Source organism: Pleurodeles waltl, chromosome 3_1 (genome assembly GCF_031143425.1).
Source record: "Pleurodeles waltl isolate 20211129_DDA chromosome 3_1, aPleWal1.hap1.20221129, whole genome shotgun sequence".
In the NCBI taxonomy this organism is placed as follows: Eukaryota; Metazoa; Chordata; class Amphibia; order Caudata; family Salamandridae; genus Pleurodeles; species Pleurodeles waltl.
This window is the reverse complement of record NC_090440.1, coordinates 1,051,319,326-1,051,341,453: the sequence shown is the minus strand read 5'-3', so window position 1 is coordinate 1,051,341,453 and position 22,128 is coordinate 1,051,319,326. Positions and strand designations below refer to the sequence as shown.

General features: G+C 41.1%; 1 protein-coding gene across 2 annotated transcripts in view; it reads right to left on the bottom strand.

Moving 5' to 3' along the window:
* The window catches only part of CCDC93 (coiled-coil domain containing 93), a 1,008,240-nt gene that overhangs the window by 934,142 nt on the left and 51,970 nt on the right, over positions 1-22,128 (bottom strand). For both annotated transcript variants that reach the window (XM_069224342.1, XM_069224343.1), the window contains exons 2-3: positions 20,581-20,694; positions 20,071-20,165 (exon numbers count right to left, since the gene is read on the bottom strand). In XM_069224342.1, the coding sequence (XP_069080443.1) occupies positions 20,071-20,165; positions 20,581-20,694 (209 nt within the window). The remainder of the gene's footprint in view (positions 1-20,070; positions 20,166-20,580; positions 20,695-22,128) is intronic.

Sequence of the window (22,128 nt, the reverse complement as noted above, 5' to 3'; positions counted from 1 at the left end):
CCGTAGAATGTCACCATGCCCCATTAGAAGCACTCCCTCGGTATCCCTTATGCCCAGTATTTGCGGAGCCTCCACCTCCTGCTTAAGGATCCACGCTAGGAGTTTGCCTGTTTTGTCGCCTTTCCGATGCAAACGCTGCCTATACCCTCTCAGAGTTGCTCTGCTTAGTGTGTCCCAACAAGTGTTCACCTCCTTGTACAACCTAAGCTCCTCCCACCTAGCGATGCTCAAGTCAGGAGGCAGCCGCTGTACCTCCCCCAAATTCACCTCTATGGCCGTAAGATCCTGCTCAAGTTGTCTGCGCACCCCACCTCCCATGCTTATACACTCTCCCCGAATGACTGCCTTCATAGCCTCCCATTCCAAGACCCGGGGCGCAGTCGTGTTCCAGGTTATGTCCAGATACTGTCTTATGGCATCACCCACTCGTTCCCGACATCCCTGATCAGTCAGCAAATCCGAGGGCATAAGGAAACCTCGAGCCGAACGTGGAGCTGTCTCTCCCCACTGCAACTGGAGCCGAACTGGAGCGTGATCTGACAAAAACCGGCCCAGATGAATAACCTCCAGAACCTGCAAGCTGTCAAGACCACCCAACAGAAACCTGTCCAATCGAGAGTGTGTATCATGTGTCCTAGAATGACAGGTATATTCCCTACCGTCAGGGTGTCCTTTCCTTCAACCATCCCAGAGACCCAAGTGCACCATCACATCTCTAAGGAATTGTACCTTTAATGGTTTGGTTCCCAGCTTTGGCGGGTGGGGACCCAATTCCCCATTGATCACACAGTTATAGTCCCCCGCCCAGACCAAGGGCTTATCTACGCTGTCCCCCAGAATCTCAGAGTAGAATGAGGGATCATCCGTGTTGGGCACATATAAATTAAGGATCACAATGGGTAGACCATCCAACATGCCCTCCACCAAGACATAGCGGCCCTCGACATCCACCTCGCTGTACACATGGGTAAAGGGGACCCGAGGGCCAACCAGATACCCCCGTGCATATGAAGAAAAGGAGGATGAAAACATCTGCCCCCGCCACTTCTTGGCCAGTTTAAGCACTTCCTCGTCCGTCATGTGAGTCTCCTGGAGACAAGCAATATGTATCTTATGCCTACGAAGGAACGAGTGCATCCTATAGCGTTTTGTATAACTTTTCAGGCCCCTAACATTCCAAATCAGCATATTAATGAAGCGACCCATGGCAGTAGTAGTGGATGCCCCCCCCAGCGGACACAACCTTCTGCATGCTACCCCCCCAAGATGAAACAAAAAAAGACAGCCCGCACACCCCGCTCCAACACTCGCACTGTAGATTAAACTGTAAACATAAACATACCCGCACCACCCCTGTCCCACCCTGGAAATACAGTAAAACAACCAGAACAAACCATACTGTAAGACTAACCCGTAGATGCTGCCAGGACCACAGCCTAAACCCCACCCTACCACAATAAATGACCTGCCACAACTGTGGAGTGACCCCCCCACCCCCCCTCATCCCCCCCCCGGCATCAAACACAAAACAGTCAGCACCCATTCGGAACCTGAGACCCAAGAACCCATAACCCCGAGAGTCAGCCCCACCCCCCAAGTCCTGCATCCCATCCTCAGAACCAACGAGAAACAACACACAACAGAATTAACAGTCAGGTCATCTCGGCATCCCCGCCTGCCTCCAAGTTCTGCTCCGAAGCTCTGCACCCATCCGGGTTAGTAGACACTACTGCCATTGTGCCATCCCACTGTATTTCCACCCTTTGGCAGGACTCTGCAAGGCGCACAGAACCATGTGATCTCCAATCCGGTCCCTCCAAGCCAGAGGCCCGCCGGGCGGCGCCTCCAAGCCCCTCCTGTCTACCGGGGGCCACCTTGTCCCACATCTCCAGCCAATGCCACACCTCCTCAGGACGATCAAAAAAGTGAGCCTTGCCACCCGACAAGACCTTCAAACGTGCTGGATATAGGAGCATGTATCTGATGCGCATGGCTCTGAGTTTCGCCTTGACCTCCATAAATCCTTTACAAGAGTTCTGCACCTTATTAGTGTAATCAGGATAGATTGAGATCTTGCAGTTCTCGTACAACATCTTATCCGACTTCCGTGCAGCGCGCAGAACACAGTCCCGCTCCCTGTAACTAAGCAAGCGTGCAATGATGGCCCTGGACGGGGCACCCACAAGCCGAAGGCCCATCACTCCAGTGCCCCTAAGGGGGCGGCATGAAGGGACACAGCAGCACACCTCCCAGCATGGAAGGTGGCCTCCGAGCCCGCAGCCACTCAAATGCAATAGGTGCAACAGCACCACAATCCTCCTGGCTCACAGGCCAACGCAGAATCAAGGCCAGAGGGCGGGCCCCTCGTCCTGGCCCCATCCCTCACACCGCAAACCAGGTTGTAGGCCACTCCTAGCTCCTTCAGAACGGGCCGCAGAAAATGACCCCTCGTGTGCCCAGAGGAGGGGCATTGATATCCCTCCTGCCCCCCTCAGGACCTCTCTAGGCGATCCTAAGTAGGATTAGGGCCACAAATCAGCTGCAGAACCGATCTTCACAAGCAGCTGGTCCCAGTGGGAGTAGGCCTAGATTACCTACAAGCAATTTTGGAAAAGACTTACTTGACCTCAATATTTTACAACATTTACATCTCTCCAAGAAAGAACAGATCAATTTCAGAAAAAAATAGTCTTCTACAAAACTTACTCAAACTCAATGCTGGAAATAGTGTTTACTAGTGTGGATGTAAGAACTGTTTATTTCCTATTTAAAAGAAAAAGCACTGACTAGACAATAATTTTTTGAGCGCTGTTGTGTGCCAGCAAATGGAGAGGACTAGCCCACACCACTTCCCCTGGGGAGACCTCGCATTGCTCTGCTACCCCAATGAGATAGAGAGTCCAGAGCTACAATGAGATATCTGGTTCCTGGTAAAGACAATTGTGGACTTCTTACTTGTGTTGGACACGTATCCTTCACCAGTAATAATCACATTTTTTACAACCACTGTGCCAAGAACAATCTCAAGAGCAATCCGTCCAAATCAAAGATCATGATCTGAAGTCCCCTGTCAAAAACAGCAGACATTGAAACCTTTCACACTAGGAAACCAACCTACCCTTACAACTACAAGATTCACATATCTAGGAATAACCAGTAAGTAGCCTAACCTGAAGAAACCATCTGGACAACGCCCTAGCAAGAGTTGAAGGTGCACCCAAGGGCATTATTCATTAACAAAATGGCAGCTTTCTAGTGTTATCTAATGACACAGTGCTGCACGGCGGAATTGGAGGACTCCTTTGTTATGAAGCACTAATCGGGGTCTTAACCACTTACAACTGATCGGCTGCTAGGAGAGATGGTTAGTTGAAAGTAGATCTTGGACACAATTCTAACAAAGCCAGTGGTAACAATGGCACTCAATTTTAGGCACATTTGAAGAAGCTTTTATAGCACAGCCATCTTATTGATAAATCATGGAAAGATGCCTTTCATTTTACCAATCCACTCACGGTATACTTACAAAAATCCCTCACTCATTTGAATTAGGAAACAAATGTAATACAGCATCCAGAGCTAACACAAGCAAAGATGAGGTGCAACATGCCAAGATGGCGGCTCAAGAAGGAAATATAGGAAGGAACAAAGCCATTATGGAATTAAAGGAAAGTATATCATGGGCAGAAAGGCCCAAAAGACACTGCCAGCTGCTGCACTACAAAGGTCACAACTCAGAATACATTATTTGTCATAGCTCACTACAACTCCCTTTCCCCTCAATACATCACTATCCAAGAGATATTTATTTGCCAATCTGCTCATGATGCCACTGCGACTGGATGTCTCTAATCCACTTCCATCTTTTCTGCAAAGTCTGTCACTGAGTTTGGAGGAGAACTATATAGCCCCTACTGAAGGAGCAAGTACTCAGATTAACCAAACCCATAATGGCCTACCTCTTCCGATAAATAAGGATTCAACGATATTACGAATGGGGTGATTGCAATGAGGAGCCTGGCAATTTGGAGTAAACTATAAGAAATCATAGCCACACTCTATTAACAGCCTGTCACAATCACAACCCCCCTGAGTAATTCACTATCACTATCTCTGATCTGGACACATATATCTTCCTTGATAGCCTGTAATGCATACTGTGCATTAAATATCCTGCTAGCTAACTCCTTTCCCCTTCCACAACCCTCCACCTCTTTTGCAAAGTTATTCTAGCACACTGTGCTCCAGAGCAAACTTGATCAGCGTACAATGATGTTTCTTTTAATTCTTTATCATTTTTTCAGATTTTCCCCTTTTGACCACACAAGCTAGGGGATAAAATGTTATGATCTGAATGTTTTTTTCCCTTCCTTCAAATACCAAAGACCAAAGTGTAAATAAAAACTGAAGCTGAATACTGCCTGCTTCTAACATGTGACACTTGGTGAAGGATAGTTACCTTTGCCTATATGGCTCAAAGACAAGTGTTGGAGATTACTGAAGTAACAGCCTAACTTTTAATTTGTCTAAAGGAAAAGGAAACCATTTAACTTCTGGTGAAAGTTGTAATAAGCCCTAAATATGTTTTGATGCTTACATTTCCGTTGGCCACCAAGATTCAAAAGTAGCCCAAAAATCTTTCATTCTTATGATGCTGCTGCAAACAGTCCTTTCATTGTTGCAGCTGCCACTCAAAAAAAACAGTGCTCTGGCAAGTTTAATATTATCAAGATTGGACTTCTGTAATATTACCTATGCTAGAGTACCAAAAAGGAGATCCAAAAACGTTAGAGGTTTCAACATTCAGCAGCCAGATTCCGCCTTATCTTAAAAATAATTACCATATTAATTTGTCCCTCAAACTCGCACTTGTTCACAGTGAAAGGGAGAATGCATTTCAAATGTCCCTGTACAGCTTTCAAATCAAGAGTGTTGTGTCCTAATATACTTACAATCTCTGTTCCTAAACTGAACTCGCAGACAGCCAAAGATTGAACATGACCAATCTTCTCACACAGATCGCTTTTAAACATATGAATTTTAGCAGCAGATTGATTCGGGCCTTATAAGCTCAGAACTGGTATAGTCTCAGAACACAGCTGAGAAACTACAATACTGGAACAAGGTGGTTGATGCTTAGCGACGCACATCTGAAACCAAGAAACAAAAAACAACAAACACAATAGTATGTCGTCAGCAAGTCCTGTGGCGGGTGCCAGCCTGGTGCAGAGAAACCCAACCACCGAGGGTTCCAAGGTGCACACACACAGAGGTGGATGGCGACAACCACCTCTGTCGAGCGCTGTAGGTTACAAAATCTAAGAAAAGAGCAAACCGGGGCACTCCAAACAAAGAGAGTCCAAAAGTCGGGTGACTTAGTGTGGAAAAGTTTAATCCTCAGTAATTGGTCGTTGAATCATAGTTCAAAATTGTTTGAATCCACATATGAGAAAGTATATAGCAGGTTACAATAACAAACTGACTCCTCAGAATGAACAGGCATAGATGAGCAACAAAACAGCCAACACGTGTTTCGTCCTCTCGGACTTTTTCAAGGCTGCAGACAGAAACAAAGAGGAACTATTTACAATTATTGGCACTACCCTCTGGTAGCTAAATTTTGAACCGTGCAGATCATGCACGTAAAAACACAGAGTGATTATGTCACCAATGTGAAGAAATAATAATAAATAGAGAAAACCCTGTGGACTATTACTTTGCATGCATTTAAAAGAAATTGCAAAAAAGGGGGATAGATGATCACCCTCCGTGAACCCATTGTTTTAATAACACTACAGAAGTGTCTGAAGAGAAATTAATTTATCATAGGAAGAGTGGGAGACACAAAAAGAGGCGAAAAAAAGAAAAAGAAAAAGGAAGTAGACAACGAGTTCTATATATAATATAGGATACTGTCAAACAAAGTCCGTTTTACTCTTAATTTACCTCTAGGTATACTTTTTAGGTAAAGAATGGCTGATGGTGTTCAGTTAGATATCCACACGATGAAATAGACCTGACTAGGCAAGATAAAAAGTTGGAAAACACAGTGTTTAACCGAGAGTTAATCTCAATAGTACTAATATGAAATTGGCAAAAATTGAAATATTTTTAGCAAAATTAAAATATTTAGAGCGGAGAGGTAAGAAACTTGAAGGTTAGAGGACCTACCACAAATGAAGGACCTACCAAAAGTAAAAGGATCCAAAGTACTGTAACTGTGTTCCTTCCAAATCAATACCAGGTGTTCCTTATGCGTAGTGACTTCAAAATCCAAAATGCATGCCCCCCAGTACGGGACATGCAAACAAACGAAAAAGTCTAAATAGACCCTGTCTGTGGAAATAGAGCGGAACGGCAAAAAGTAAGAGCTATGCTGAATAAAGTGTATATTAATCCTGCACAACAAAGAAACCCGATGTAGTAGACTAAAAAACCACTTCGTATTAAAAAACAAAAGACATTCCCATTGCATATTGCACTATCCACCTAAGCATCCACCAAAACTGCAGCGAAGGCAAGTCCCTTCCAAAGCCCCGGCTACAATGTCTATTTGAGGCAAACCAGTTACACAGACTACCGCCAAGATACAACATAAGATCTGGGGGTGGCGCCCCGCATGTCTTAATAACTAAGTAGTCTCTCGTTGGTAAGAAACTACGCTACTAAATCTATAAATAAAGAGAGAAAGGCCTCACCGTCTTTCTCTTTTGAAATACGCCGTTCCTTTAAACCCCCCCAAAAACAACACACGTCCATGAAGTAGCAGTCAAAAATGCCAAACCATGTTAATAAACGACTCCAAGGGCAAATAGCCCGTTATCCTGTAGCCAATACAGCGATATTCAAATAAGTTTAGGCAACCGGCACACGAACATTAAACATTAATCCCCTACCTGTTTCTAACCGTAGAGTTCGGGAAGCAAATAACAAAGGCGTATGTGCTTGCCACTGCAGCGTCTGATACCGCTGACGTTTCACCATATGAAGTGAAGCCGCTAAGCCGTCCTCGGTAATAAGCGTGCACTCTAGACATAAAAGAAGGACTGGGGGGATAAAAATGAAAGGGAGTTCCTGTTAGCTGTTCGAATTGGGCGCCATGTTGGAGAGTATCCGTGGCAATCGGAAGTGCAGGGCTGCATTCAGTCCACACAGAAAGTGAAAGAGTGAAACAGAAACAAGGTGGATCAACAAGCCCCAGAAATTGACAAACTTTTGCATTGACAGTACGAAGTACAGGGGGAACGTGTTGTTAAGAGACATAAAAATGCTTACTAGGAGAGTAGATAAGAACATGTTATGATTTATATGGGTGGAACAAGGTTATAGAGGCAAAAAATATAGTAAACCGAATTGACAAAGTTCCTCTGGTATCATGATACAGACAACCATGTATACATAAGACAAAGTAAATACAAAGTAACGTCAAATATAGCAGTGATGCATATCATCTATATGAAAATTATACAATAAAAAGTTACCAACCATAACCCACCATAATCAACATATTGACATGTTCTACACAGGCATATATATGCATGGATATGTACTCAATATCACATGAGAAATAAGGAAACATCTTAAAGGATATGCTTCCATATACTAATATGATGATGTGGTATTTCCAAAACGTTTTTAATAAAAACATAATTGTTACATACGAAAAAGAAAAAGAAACAAACACCCATATTAATTTACTTATGTTGTAAAGATACCATGATCTTATATTATTATAGATTATATAAATACAAATTATAAATTTATATTTATATAAATTACATATAATATAGTACGATTTACATACAGATGTGTGCTTAGAGAAATACATGGAGGTCCTTATGTATGTTCAAGCCCTGTTCAACCGCTCGTAGCTTGATTATCCACCTGCTCTCTAAGCGTCTTAGTTCCAAAATGCGGTTACCTCCTCGAGGTGGCTTTCTAAGAGAATCGATCCCATGTATGTGAATGTCTAAAATTTCCCTTTGTCCATGTGTCTCATTGAAATGAACCGCAAAAGGATAATTAACATTAGAAGAACGTATGGCTCTAGGATGTTCCTGAATCCGTTCTTTCAATGGTCTGATGGTACTTCCGACATAGATTAACCCACATGTACACACAATACAGTAAACAACATAGCTCGTATTGCAATTGATGAAATGTTTTAGTTCGTGTGTGATCAGAGTATTATACTGGAATCTCACTGTCTTGTCTTTGATGTACTCACAAATATTGCAATGTCCACACCTGTATGTGCCTGGTGGTGGTTTAGGGAGCCAGGTGTCCGTATTCTCAGGGGGCAGAAAACTGTGGCACAGTTGGTCACGAAGGCGGGTACCCCTCTTGTATACAATACTAGGTTTATCAGTCAGGCCATTCTTAAGTATCTCATCTGTCAATAACACGGACCAATGCTTTTGTATAGTTTTATGAATTTGAGAACTCAATGCACTCTGTTGAAAAACAAGGGAGATATGTTCTCGTGGGTTGTTCTTCTTAGTATTAGTGAGTAAGGTTGGGCGTTTAATTTTCATGATCTTGTTACAGGCTTTGTTAAGGGCCTGTGGATGGTAACCCCTGTGTCTGAACCTTAGTTCCATGTTATGTAATTCTTCATGGAAAACCCTTTCCTCACTACAGTTACGGCGAATCCTTGTACTTTCCCCATATGGGATGGCATTGATTTGGGGCTTAGGATGTGAGCTGGTGGCGTGCAGGATAGAATTACATGCCGTAGGCTTCCTAAAAAGTTTAGTGCAGATTTTTCCATGTTCAATATAGATAGTGAGGTCCAGAAAATTGATGGTAGATTGGCTGGCCTCATGCGTAAAGCTGATGTTAAAGGTGTTGTTGTTAAGGTGCTCTATGAAAGCTAAAAGAGACGATGCATTTCCTGACCAAAAGACTAAGATGTCATCGATATATCTGCCCCAATAAAGGATGTGCTGAGATAGGAGTGGAGGGCATGAACGCCAAACATGTGTTTTTTCCATATACCCCATATATAGATTAGCATATGATGGGGAGAATTTAGCTCCCATAGCCACTCCTCGTATTTGGCGAAACCAGTCTCCATTGTGTAGGAAGATGTTATTATCCAGGACCAGACTTATCAAGTCAATAAGCATGTTTGTGTGATCTAGTAGAGAGGCATCCCTAGTGTCCAGGTAGTGCTGGATGGCAGTAAGGCCCTCTACTCTCGGGATGCTCGTGTAAAGCGAGGTCACATCCAAAGTGACTAAATAATGGCCCTCTGTCCATTCATAGTCAGCCATTTTACACAATACATCCTTAGTGTCCCTGATGTAAGAGGGTAGGTTATGGACAAACGGCTGTAGGAAAATGTCTATGTATTCCGATAGTTTCTCCGTAGGGGAGCCAATGCCAGAGATGATGGGTCGGCCTGGTGGAAAATTGCCACTCTTGTGTATTTTTGGCAGAATATAGATACAAGGTGAAGTAGGCGCGTTGTTATATAGATATTTGAACTCCATATCAGATATTAAGTCAAGGTTAAGATAACCTTGTAGTTTTTGCATAATGGTTCTATTAACCCCCAGCATGGGGTTAGATGTGAGTTTGAGGTATGCAGTACTGTCAGAAAGTTGGCGATCCAGTTCCGAAACATAATCAGTCCTGTCCATGATCACGATGTTCCCACCCTTGTCCGCCTCTTTAATGACTATGTCCTTGCAGGATCCCAGTGATATTAGCGCTTGCTTTTCAGCTAATGTGATATTATATGCAGGGATGGACTTGTGTCCTAGAACATACTGTTCCTCCATGTGATAGAAATCATTGGTAACCCTGTGGCAAAAAGAGTCAATAGCGTAGTCCCTCGGTATAATGGGCGTGAACTTAGAGGTTGTTTTTAGACCACTAGTGGCCCTAGTGCCAGACTCTATATTCAATTCATTGATGATCTCTACAAGTGATGGCATGGGGCCCTCTTGATGCTCAATTGATAGCAAGGTTTGTATGTCCTTAACATCTTTGATGGTCATGGTGCTAGGAGTATGGACAAGGGCATTAGTGGATCGAGCAGAGGTGTTAACATCATAGAAGTATTTATAGAGTTTACACCTACGCATGAATTTAAACAAACTGACATGTAGTTGTGTAAAATCAGGAAGTGAAGTAGGTACAAATCCCAGACCTTTCTTCAGAATGTTACTTTGGTCAGGATTCAAAGTTATAGATGAGATATTTACAATTGCAATAGTGTCCGGGGTATCTGCCGTAGAGACATGTGTGCCCGTCATTGTTGAAGATTTCGAGTCGTCGAACGTGTTGCCACGCCATCCACTCGTTTGTTTGTATTTGTGCCTGCGCTTCCCCCGTCTAATGGTCTTAAGGTGTTTTCTTCTCTCCTTTGGGGTTGTTTTTGGCCTCTCCGGAACCTCTCTAGCTCTAGTAAAAAAGGTGACCTATGTGTGGAGGTAGATGGAAGAGTTTGGTCCCTTGAATCCTCACTAGTCCCACTAGAAATGCTAGATAAGTCTGTATCACTAGTAGTGAGATTAGTCGAAGGGAATTTTTCTTGATATTGGGGGATGTCTTATTACTATCTGTTCTAAGATTGTCATATTTGCGAGCAAACGTGAACACCCTTCCGTTTTTATAGTCATTGTCATCTCTCTTGAGTTTACGTAGTTTCTTATCTTTTATGTACAGTTGATGTTTATGTAGGACATCCTTTAGTATATTATAGTTTTTCGCTTTATTGTCAGTACAGTCAATGTCATCAATCTCTTTTTCTAGTAATGTGATCTCCTGCATAAGTTTATCCCGCTTGTCCTTAGCGTCCCGAATAAGTATGTCCATCATACCATACGATGATGTGATCAAAAGTTGTTCCCACTCCTTGAGTAGGTTGGGGCTGAGATCATCAAAAGAAGGAAATAGAATGACCCTCAACCCCCTAGGTATTTGTTCATTTTCCAGATATTTTTGTAAAATCGTATAATCCCACCAACGTGAGAGTTCTTGTTTTTTTAGACGTTCGAGCTTAATGAACTTAATTCTAAGGCCCTCATGTGTGGGATTGGAAGTGCTAGAAACACTGGTTTGGGCACTCGACTGAAATAGTTCTTGAAACAGGGTATCCCTATTATCATCAAATTTTGCCATTTTTCTACCAATTGTTCAGATATTAGGAAAAGTAAAAACAAAATAATGTACACATTAATACAGAGTTGTTAAACACAAAAGGAAAGTATTACCAAATGTTAAGAATCGAGTTAGGGAAGTGACAGAGTGCAAACAGCATCAAATTACAGAGCAACTACAATACTGGAACAAGGTGGTTGATGCTTAGCGACGCACATCTGAAACCAAGAAACAAAAAACAACAAACACAATAGTATGTCGTCAGCAAGTCCTGTGGCGGGTGCCAGCCTGGTGCAGAGAAACCCAACCACCGAGGGTTCCAAGGTGCACACACACAGAGGTGGATGGCGACAACCACCTCTGTCGAGCGCTGTAGGTTACAAAATCTAAGAAAAGAGCAAACCGGGGCACTCCAAACAAAGAGAGTCCAAAAGTCGGGTGACTTAGTGTGGAAAAGTTTAATCCTCAGTAATTGGTCGTTGAATCATAGTTCAAAATTGTTTGAATCCACATATGAGAAAGTATATAGCAGGTTACAATAACAAACTGACTCCTCAGAATGAACAGGCATAGATGAGCAACAAAACAGCCAACACGTGTTTCGTCCTCTCGGACTTTTTCAAGGCTGCAGACAGAAACAAAGAGGAACTATTTACAATTATTGGCACTACCCTCTGGTAGCTAAATTTTGAACCGTGCAGATCATGCACGTAAAAACACAGAGTGATTATGTCACCAATGTGAAGAAATAATAATAAATAGAGAAAACCCTGTGGACTATTACTTTGCATGCATTTAAAAGAAATTGCAAAAAAGGGGGATAGATGATCACCCTCCGTGAACCCATTGTTTTAATAACACTACAGAAGTGTCTGAAGAGAAATTAATTTATCATAGGAAGAGTGGGAGACACAAAAAGAGGCGAAAAAAAGAAAAAGAAAAAGGAAGTAGACAACGAGTTCTATATATAATATAGGATACTGTCAAACAAAGTCCGTTTTACTCTTAATTTACCTCTAGGTATACTTTTTAGGTAAAGAATGGCTGATGGTGTTCAGTTAGATATCCACACGATGAAATAGACCTGACTAGGCAAGATAAAAAGTTGGAAAACACAGTGTTTAACCGAGAGTTAATCTCAATAGTACTAATATGAAATTGGCAAAAATTGAAATATTTTTAGCAAAATTAAAATATTTAGAGCGGAGAGGTAAGAAACTTGAAGGTTAGAGGACCTACCACAAATGAAGGACCTACCAAAAGTAAAAGGATCCAAAGTACTGTAACTGTGTTCCTTCCAAATCAATACCAGGTGTTCCTTATGCGTAGTGACTTCAAAATCCAAAATGCATGCCCCCCAGTACGGGACATGCAAACAAACGAAAAAGTCTAAATAGACCCTGTCTGTGGAAATAGAGCGGAACAGCAAAAAGTAAGAGCTATGCTGAATAAAGTGTATATTAATCCTGCACAACAAAGAAACCCGATGTAGTAGACTAAAAAACCACTTCGTATTAAAAAACAAAAGACATTCCCATTGCATATTGCACTATCCACCTAAGCATCCACCAAAACTGCAGCGAAGGCAAGTCCCTTCCAAAGCCCCGGCTACAATGTCTATTTGAGGCAAACCAGTTACACAGACTACCGCCAAGATACAACATAAGATCTGGGGGTGGCGCCCCGCATGTCTTAATAACTAAGTAGTCTCTCGTTGGTAAGAAACTACGCTACTAAATCTATAAATAAAGAGAGAAAGGCCTCACCGTCTTTCTCTTTTGAAATACGCCGTTCCTTTAAACCCCCCCAAAAACAACACACGTCCATGAAGTAGCAGTCAAAAATGCCAAACCATGTTAATAAACGACTCCAAGGGCAAATAGCCCGTTATCCTGTAGCCAATACAGCGATATTCAAATAAGTTTAGGCAACCGGCACACGAACATTAAACATTAATCCCCTACCTGTTTCTAACCGTAGAGTTCGGGAAGCAAATAACAAAGGCGTATGTGCTTGCCACTGCAGCGTCTGATACCGCTGCCGTTTCACCATATGAAGTGAAGCCGCTAAGCCGTCCTCGGTAATAAGCGTGCACTCTAGACATAAAAGAAGGACTGGGGGGATAAAAATGAAAGGGAGTTCCTGTTAGCTGTTCGAATTGGGCGCCATGTTGGAGAGTATCCGTGGCAATCGGAAGTGCAGGGCTGCATTCAGTCCACACAGAAAGTGAAAGAGTGAAACAGAAACAAGGTGGATCAACAAGCCCCAGAAATTGACAAACTTTTGCATTGACAGTACGAAGTACAGGGGGAACGTGTTGTTAAGAGACATAAAAATGCTTACTAGGAGAGTAGATAAGAACATGTTATGATTTATATGGGTGGAACAAGGTTATAGAGGCAAAAAATATAGTAAACCGAATTGACAAAGTTCCTCTGGTATCATGATACAGACAACCATGTATACATAAGACAAAGTAAATACAAAGTAACGTCAAATATAGCAGTGATGCATATCATCTATATGAAAATTATACAATAAAAAGTTACCAACCATAACCCACCATAATCAACATATTGACATGTTCTACACAGGCATATATATGCATGGATATGTACTCAATATCACATGAGAAATAAGGAAACATCTTAAAGGATATGCTTCCATATACTAATATGATGATGTGGTATTTCCAAAACGTTTTTAATAAAAACATAATTGTTACATACGAAAAAGAAAAAGAAACAAACACCCATATTAATTTACTTATGTTGTAAAGATACCATGATCTTATATTATTATAGATTATATAAATACAAATTATAAATTTATATTTATATAAATTACATATAATATAGTACGATTTACATACAGATGTGTGCTTAGAGAAATACATGGAGGTCCTTATGTATGTTCAAGCCCTGTTCAACCGCTCGTAGCTTGATTATCCACCTGCTCTCTAAGCGTCTTAGGGCCAAAATGCGGTTACCTCCTCGAGGTGGCTTTCTAAGAGAATCGATCCCATGTATGTGAATGTCTAAAATTTCCCTTTGTCCATGTGTCTCATTGAAATGAACCGCAAAAGGATAATTAACATTAGAAGAACGTATGGCTCTAAGATGTTCCTGAATCCGTTCTTTCAATGGTCTGATGGTACTTCCGACATAGATTAACCCACATGTACACACAATACAGTAAACAACATAGCTCGTATTGCAATTGATGAAATGTTTTAGTTCGTGTGTGATCAGAGTATTATACTGGAATCTCACTGTCTTGTCTTTGATGTACTCACAAATATTGCAATGTCCACACCTGTATGTGCCTGGTGGTGGTTTAGGGAGCCAGGTGTCCGTATTCTCAGGGGGCAGAAAACTGTGGCACAGTTGGTCACGAAGGCGGGTACCCCTCTTGTATACAATACTAGGTTTATCAGTCAGGCCATTCTTAAGTATCTCATCTGTCAATAACACGGACCAATGCTTTTGTATAGTTTTATGAATTTGAGAACTCAATGCACTCTGTTGAAAAACAAGGGAGATATGTTCTCGTGGGTTGTTCTTAGTATTAGTGAGTAAGGTTGGGCGTTTAATTTTCATGATCTTGTTACAGGCTTTGTTAAGGGCCTGTGGATGGTAACCCCTGTGTCTGAACCTTAGTTCCATGTTATGTAATTCTTCATGGAAAACCCTTTCCTCACTACAGTTACGGCGAATCCTTGTACTTTCCCCATATGGGATGGCATTGATTTGGGGCTTAGGATGTGAGCTGGTGGCGTGCAGGATAGAATTACATGCCGTAGGCTTCCTAAAAAGTTTAGTGCAGATTTTTCCATGTTCAATATAGATAGTGAGGTCCAGAAAATTGATGGTAGATTGGCTGGCCTCATGCGTAAAGCTGATGTTAAAGGTGTTGTTGTTAAGGTGCTCTATGAAAGCTAAAAGAGACAATGCATTTCCTGACCAAAAGACTAAGAGGTCATCGATATATCTGCCCCAATAAAGGATGTGCTGAGATAGGAGTGGAGGGCATGAACGCCAAACATGTGTTTTTTCCATATACCCCATATATAGATTAGCATATGATGGGGAGAATTTAGCTCCCATAGCCACTCCTCGTATTTGGCGAAACCAGTCTCCATTGTGTAGGAAGATGTTATTATCCAGGACCAGACTTATCAAGTCAATAAGCATGTTTGTGTGATCTAGTAGAGAGGCATCCCTAGTGTCCAGGTAGTGCTGGATGGCAGTAAGGCCCTCTACTCTCGGGATGCTCGTGTAAAGCGAGGTCACATCCAAAGTGACTAAATAATGGCCCTCTGTCCATTCATAGTCAGCCATTTTACACAATACATCCTTAGTGTCCCTGATGTAAGAGGGTAGGTTATGGACAAACGGCTGTAGGAAAATGTCTATGTATTCCGATAGTTTCTCCGTAGGGGAGCCAATGCCAGAGATGATGGGTCGGCCTGGTGGAAAATTGCCACTCTTGTGTATTTTTGGCAGAATATAGATACAAGGTGAAGTAGGCGCGTTGTTATATAGATATTTGAACTCCATATCAGATATTAAGTCAAGGTTAAGATAACCTTGTAGTTTTTGCATAATGGTTCTATTAACCCCCAGCATGGGGTTAGATGTGAGTTTGAGGTATCCAGTACTGTCAGAAAGTTGGCGATCCAGTTCCGAAACATAATCAGTCCTGTCCATGATCACGATGTTCCCACCCTTGTCCGCCTCTTTAATGACTATGTCCTTGCAGGATCCCAGTGATCTTTTGGTCAGGAAATGCATCGTCTCTTTTAGCTTTCATAGAGCACCTTAACAACAACACCTTTAACATCAGCTTTACGCATGAGGCCAGCCAATCTACCATCAATTTTCTGGACCTCACTATCTATATTGAACATGGAAAAATCTGCACTAAACTTTTTAGGAAGCCTACGGCATGTAATTCTATCCTGCACGCCACCAGCTCACATCCTAAGCCCCAAATCAATGCCATCCCATATGGGGAAAGTACAAGGATTCGCCGTAACTGTAGTGAGGAAAGGGTTTTCCATGAAGAATTACATAACATGGAACTAAGGTTCAGACACAGGGGTTACCATCCACAGGCCCTTAACAAAGCCTGTAACAAGATCATGAAAATTAAACGCCCAACCTTACTCACTAATACTAAGAAGAACAACCCACGAGAACATATCTCCCTTGTTTTTCAACAGAGTGCATTGAGTTCTCAAATTCATAAAACTATACAAAAGCATTGGTCCGTGTTATTGACAGATGAGATACTTAAGAATGGCCTGACTGATAAACCTAGTATTGTATACAAGAGGGGTACCCGCCTTCGTGACCAACTGTGCCACAGTTTTCTGCCCCCTGAGAATACGGACACCTGGCTCCCTAAACCACCACCAGGCACATACAGGTGTGGACATTGCAATATTTGTGAGTACATCAAAGACAAGACAGTGAGATTCCAGTATAATACTCTGATCACACACGAACTAAAACATTTCATCAATTGCAATACGAGCTATGTTGTTTACTGTATTGTGTGTACATGTGGGTTAATCTATGTCGGAAGTACCATCAGACCATTGAAAGAACGGATTCAGGAACATCTTAGAGCCATACGTTCTTCTAATGTTAATTATCCTTTTGCGGTTCATTTCAATGAGACACATGGACAAAGGGAAATTTTAGACATTCACATACATGGGATCGATTCTCTTAGAAAGCCACCTCGAGGAGGTAACCGCATTTTGGCCCTAAGACGCTTAGAGAGCAGGTGGATAATCAAGCTACGAGCGGTTGAACAGGGCTTGAACATACATAAGGACCTCCATGTATTTCTCTAAGCACACATCTGTATGTAAATCGTACTATATTATATGTAATTTATATAAATATACATTTATAATTTGTATTTATATAATCTATAATAATATAAGATCATGGTATCTTTACAACATAAGTAAATTAATATGGGTGTTTGTTTCTTTTTCTTTTTCGTATGTAACAATTATGTTTTTATTAAAAACGTTTTGGAAATACCACATCATCATATTAGTATATGGAAGCATATCCTTTAAGATGTTTCCTTATTTCTCATGTGATATTGAGTACATATCCATGCATATATATGCCTGTGTAGAACATGTCAATATGTTGATTATGGTGGGTTATGGTTGGTAACTTTTTATTGTATAATTTTCATATAGATGATATGCATCACTGCTATATTTGACGTTACTTTGTATTTACTTTGTCTTATGTATACATGGTTGTCTGTATCATGATACCAGAGGAACTTTGTCAATTCGGTTTACTATATTTTTTGCCTCTATAACCTTGTTCCACCCATATAAATCATAACATGTTCTTATCTACTCTCCTAGTAAGCATTTTTATGTCTCTTAACAACACGTTCCCCCTGTACTTCGTACTGTCAATGCAAAAGTTTGTCAATTTCTGGGGCTTGTTGATCCACCTTGTTTCTGTTTCACTCTTTCACTTTCTGTGTGGACTGAATGCAGCCCTGCACTTCCGATTGCCACGGATACTCTCCAACATGGCGCCCAATTCGAACAGCTAACAGGAACTCCCTTTCATTTTTATCCCCCCAGTCCTTCTTTTATGTCTAGAGTGCACGCTTATTACCGAGGACGGCTTAGCGGCTTCACTTCATATGGTGAAACGGCAGCGGTATCAGACGCTGCAGTGGCAAGCACATACGCCTTTGTTATTTGCTTCCCGAACTCTACGGTTAGAAACAGGTAGGGGATTAATGTTTAATGTTCGTGTGCCGGTTGCCTAAACTTATTTGAATATCGCTGTATTGGCTACAGGATAACGGGCTATTTGCCCTTGGAGTCGTTTATTAACATGGTTTGGCATTTTTGACTGCTACTTCATGGACGTGTGTTGTTTTTGGGGGGGTTTAAAGGAACGGCGTATTTCAAAAGAGAAAGACGGTGAGGCCTTTCTCTCCTTATTTATAGATTTAGTAGCGTAGTTTCTTACCAACGAGAGACTACTTAGTTATTAAGACATGCGGGGCGCCACCCCCAGATCTTATGTTGTATCTTGGCGGTAGTCTGTGTAACTGGTTTGCCTCAAATAGACATTGTAGCCGGGGCTTTGGAAGGGACTTGCCTTCGCTGCAGTTTTGGTGGATGCTTAGGTGGATAGTGCAATATGCAATGGGAATGTCTTTTGTTTTTTAATACGAAGTGGTTTTTTAGTCTACTACATCGGGTTTCTTTGTTGTGCAGGATTAATATACACTTTATTCAGCATAGCTCTTACTTTTTGCCGTTCCGCTCTATTTCCACAGACAGGGTCTATTTAGACTTTTTCGTTTGTTTGCATGTCCCGTACTGGGGGGCATGCATTTTGGATTTTGAAGTCACTACGCATAAGGAACACCTGGTATTGATTTGGAAGGAACACAGTTACAGTACTTTGGATCCTTTTACTTTTGGTAGGTCCTTCATTTGTGGTAGGTCCTCTAACCTTCAAGTTTCTTACCTCTCCGCTCTAAATATTTTAATTTTGCTAAAAATATTTCAATTTTTGCCAATTTCATATTAGTACTATTGAGATTAACTCTCGGTTAAACACTGTGTTTTCCAACTTTTTATCTTGCCTAGTCAGGTCTATTTCATCGTGTGGATATCTAACTGAACACCATCAGCCATTCTTTACCTAAAAAGTATACCTAGAGGTAAATTAAGAGTAAAACGGACTTTGTTTGACAGTATCCTATATTATATATAGAACTCGTTGTCTACTTCCTTTTTCTTTTTCTTTTTTTCGCCTCTTTTTGTGTCTCCCACTCTTCCTATGATAAATTAATTTCTCTTCAGACACTTCTGTAGTGTTATTAAAACAATGGGTTCACGGAGGGTGATCATCTATCCCCCTTTTTTGCAATTTCTTTTAAATGCATGCAAAGTAATAGTCCACAGGGTTTTCTCTATTTATTATTATTTCTTCACATTGGTGACATAATCACTCTGTGTTTTTACGTGCATGATCTGCACGGTTCAAAATTTAGCTACCAGAGGGTAGTGCCAATAATTGTAAATAGTTCCTCTTTGTTTCTGTCTGCAGCCTTGAAAAAGTCCGAGAGGACGAAACACGTGTTGGCTGTTTTGTTGCTCATCTATGCCTGTTCATTCTGAGGAGTCAGTTTGTTATTGTAACCTGCTATATACTTTCTCATATGTGGATTCAAACAATTTTGAACTATGATTCAACGACCAATTACTGAGGATTAAACTTTTCCACACTAAGTCACCCGACTTTTGGACTCTCTTTGTTTGGAGTGCCCCGGTTTGCTCTTTTCTTAGACAGCTGAGAAACTATTTTAACTTATTTGCACTCACAAAAAAATCCACAATAAAAGGATTCCCAAAGAACAGTTTCCTTCTCTTCAGTGAACCAATGGGACAACTAACCCGGTGTTTCCACCTTAAAATGGTCCCACCAAGAGCAGTTTAACCCCGTCGATTTATTAATAACTGGTGCCCTTAAGTCCAATCACCACATGTCTGTGCTTCACCAATAATAAGGTTTGGAATTCCAGAAGATAATTTTATCTCTATCTTCAACGCTACAAAGCGGTCATCATTCAGAAACCAGCTTGTTATTAAACAGTTAAATAAATAAGACGTGAATCATGTTTGTTTACTACCAAATGTTCAGTTTTTCTTAACTTCTACTGTATGTTTTAAATATGCATAATTATATATTTTTTTTTTACAAATCAACAGCAGCAAAAAAAGTACAATTTTTGCAATGATATATTGAAAGTTTGGTAAAGATAGTACGGTGTTCCCAATAATTTTGCTCAAAATAAAGGATGCTGTTAAAATTCTTAAAAAGGTTATGGTCAGTAGCAAAAACACATTTGTCAGTGCTGATGGTAAGATAGTTTTGGTAGCCCACTTACATTTTCTGACCAATCGTAGAGTTTTCTTGAAATAGTAAGTCAACATCGATATCAAAGTTGCAGGTTGTTATACACCAAGTCATGCCACCAACCACCTAGTAAAAAAAAAAAAAAAAAAAATTAAACTTGCATTGCTGGACTTTCATTTTCACATCTTAATATATTACTTTGAAATGTACTTTAATGGACATCGATGGCTAACAAATTTGTGCACTCAATGTATCAAACTATCAGCAATCCACCTGCTATATGGAGTAGCAAACAAACATGTTTGCAACATTTGAAATAGACAGAAAGTGAAAGCCCATGAAGACCAATGTGGCCATTACTTCTGTCTGATCAATCCAAATGTCATATAAGGACTCTAGTTAAGCCAACAATTACTCCCTCCCTGCTATTCGCCCTAGTGGCTGTTCCAGTCAAGTACTAATTGTAACCAAACTACTCCAAACAGCCAATTACACACGAACTGTCACATCCATACAACTTTCTCAGACAGCATGTGCTTACCTTGTCAAAAGGCGATAGGCCTTTTATTCTAGCACGAAAATATCCAGCTGCCACCAGCAATTCCAGTATTTCTGCCAGTTTAATGTGCTGCTCTTCATCTTCTCTGGTTTCAACCTGATAAGCAAAGGAAATTGTGTAAATACGTCCATGACAAAAACTATATTCTAGCATGAATAATCTCAATTGGGAGCAGTGCTGTGGTGTTTGCAGTCCAGATTCTGAAAACATAAGATTACCACCATGCAGTAAGTATGTTTTTAATATGCAGCTTAAGGTCTGAAGTGAAACATAAACTAGAGAACAATTTCCTAGCCTACCTCATAATCTGATTTCGGCTGAATATTTCAAGAGACCAACTGAGGTTAAAAGATAAACACTAGATGTTATTGCTGTTAATAAAGTTAGTAATCTACTGAATTACCTTGTCTCACAAATATACGTTTTTTGGTTTAGTAGAGATTTTAAAAGCATCAAAAGTAGTCTGAAACGGCTCTAGACCAGGAGCTCTGTCTGGTCGTTTCACTTAGTGTAACCCTTTGCACCATTAGCTTGATGGGGGTGGTCTGTGGGCCTTCTCCAGTGCATCAAAGGACCAAAGTGCTTTTTGCATCCTTAAAGGGGTGACGGTAGTTGCTTTGAAGGGAGCTCTGTAGATGACCTACACTGAATCAGTGTTGATCTAGCCAATTTAATCTTTTACTGGACGCTGGTCCTATTGATCATGAGAGACTTTTTATTGTTCACTCTTCTGTAGCTCCCTGTTTACATCCTCATCAACATTCTAAGCTTTGCATTTTTTATTGCTATTACATCATTGTTTTGACTTTCTTCCATCTCTTACTTTCTCAAGTCCATCTCCTTGGCTCCTGTACTGCATGCTTTTGGTAAATGTAGGTTATGAAGCTTTGAGACCCCTTCTACTTATTGCATCTAGATAATGCCTACTATACCAAGCTCTTGTCCTACCCATGCATTACTCGTATGACAGTAAAGGGCTATTCTACTGTAAATCAGGTTAGTCTTTTAAAGACAATTTATAATGTTGTTAGATCCCAGTCAGGGGACCACGAGGCAGACTGGGGTTACTGGGCCTCAATTGTGGCGTTTGTGATGGTATATTAAGGTGTCCTCTCGTCTGTTCAACTATGACTCTGCCAAGAGTCAAGTACACCCTTTCTGCACTTTACTTTCAGGCTAGTGAGGGGGAGCAGGGAGGTAGTCTGGAGGCAACAGTTCATAATCTAACAATCTATTAACAGGCATAAAAATGTACTGTCCAGCCTAGTGCTTAACTTTTGTTTAAAAGAAAATATTTTAATCACACTGTGTAACATAAAACTAGACAGTGCAATTAGGGGGTTGAATTCCTGTTTGTGGTCTTCAGTGAGGCGCTACACAATTTTGATACCCTCCCGCCACTAAGGGAGTTTCTTAATGCCTACAAGCACTAATGTTTACAAAGGAACAAGGCATTAATTAGGCACGAGTGCAGTTTACTCAAAATATCCCAAAGTGTAGAGGTACAGAATAGTTCAGATTGCTTCAATC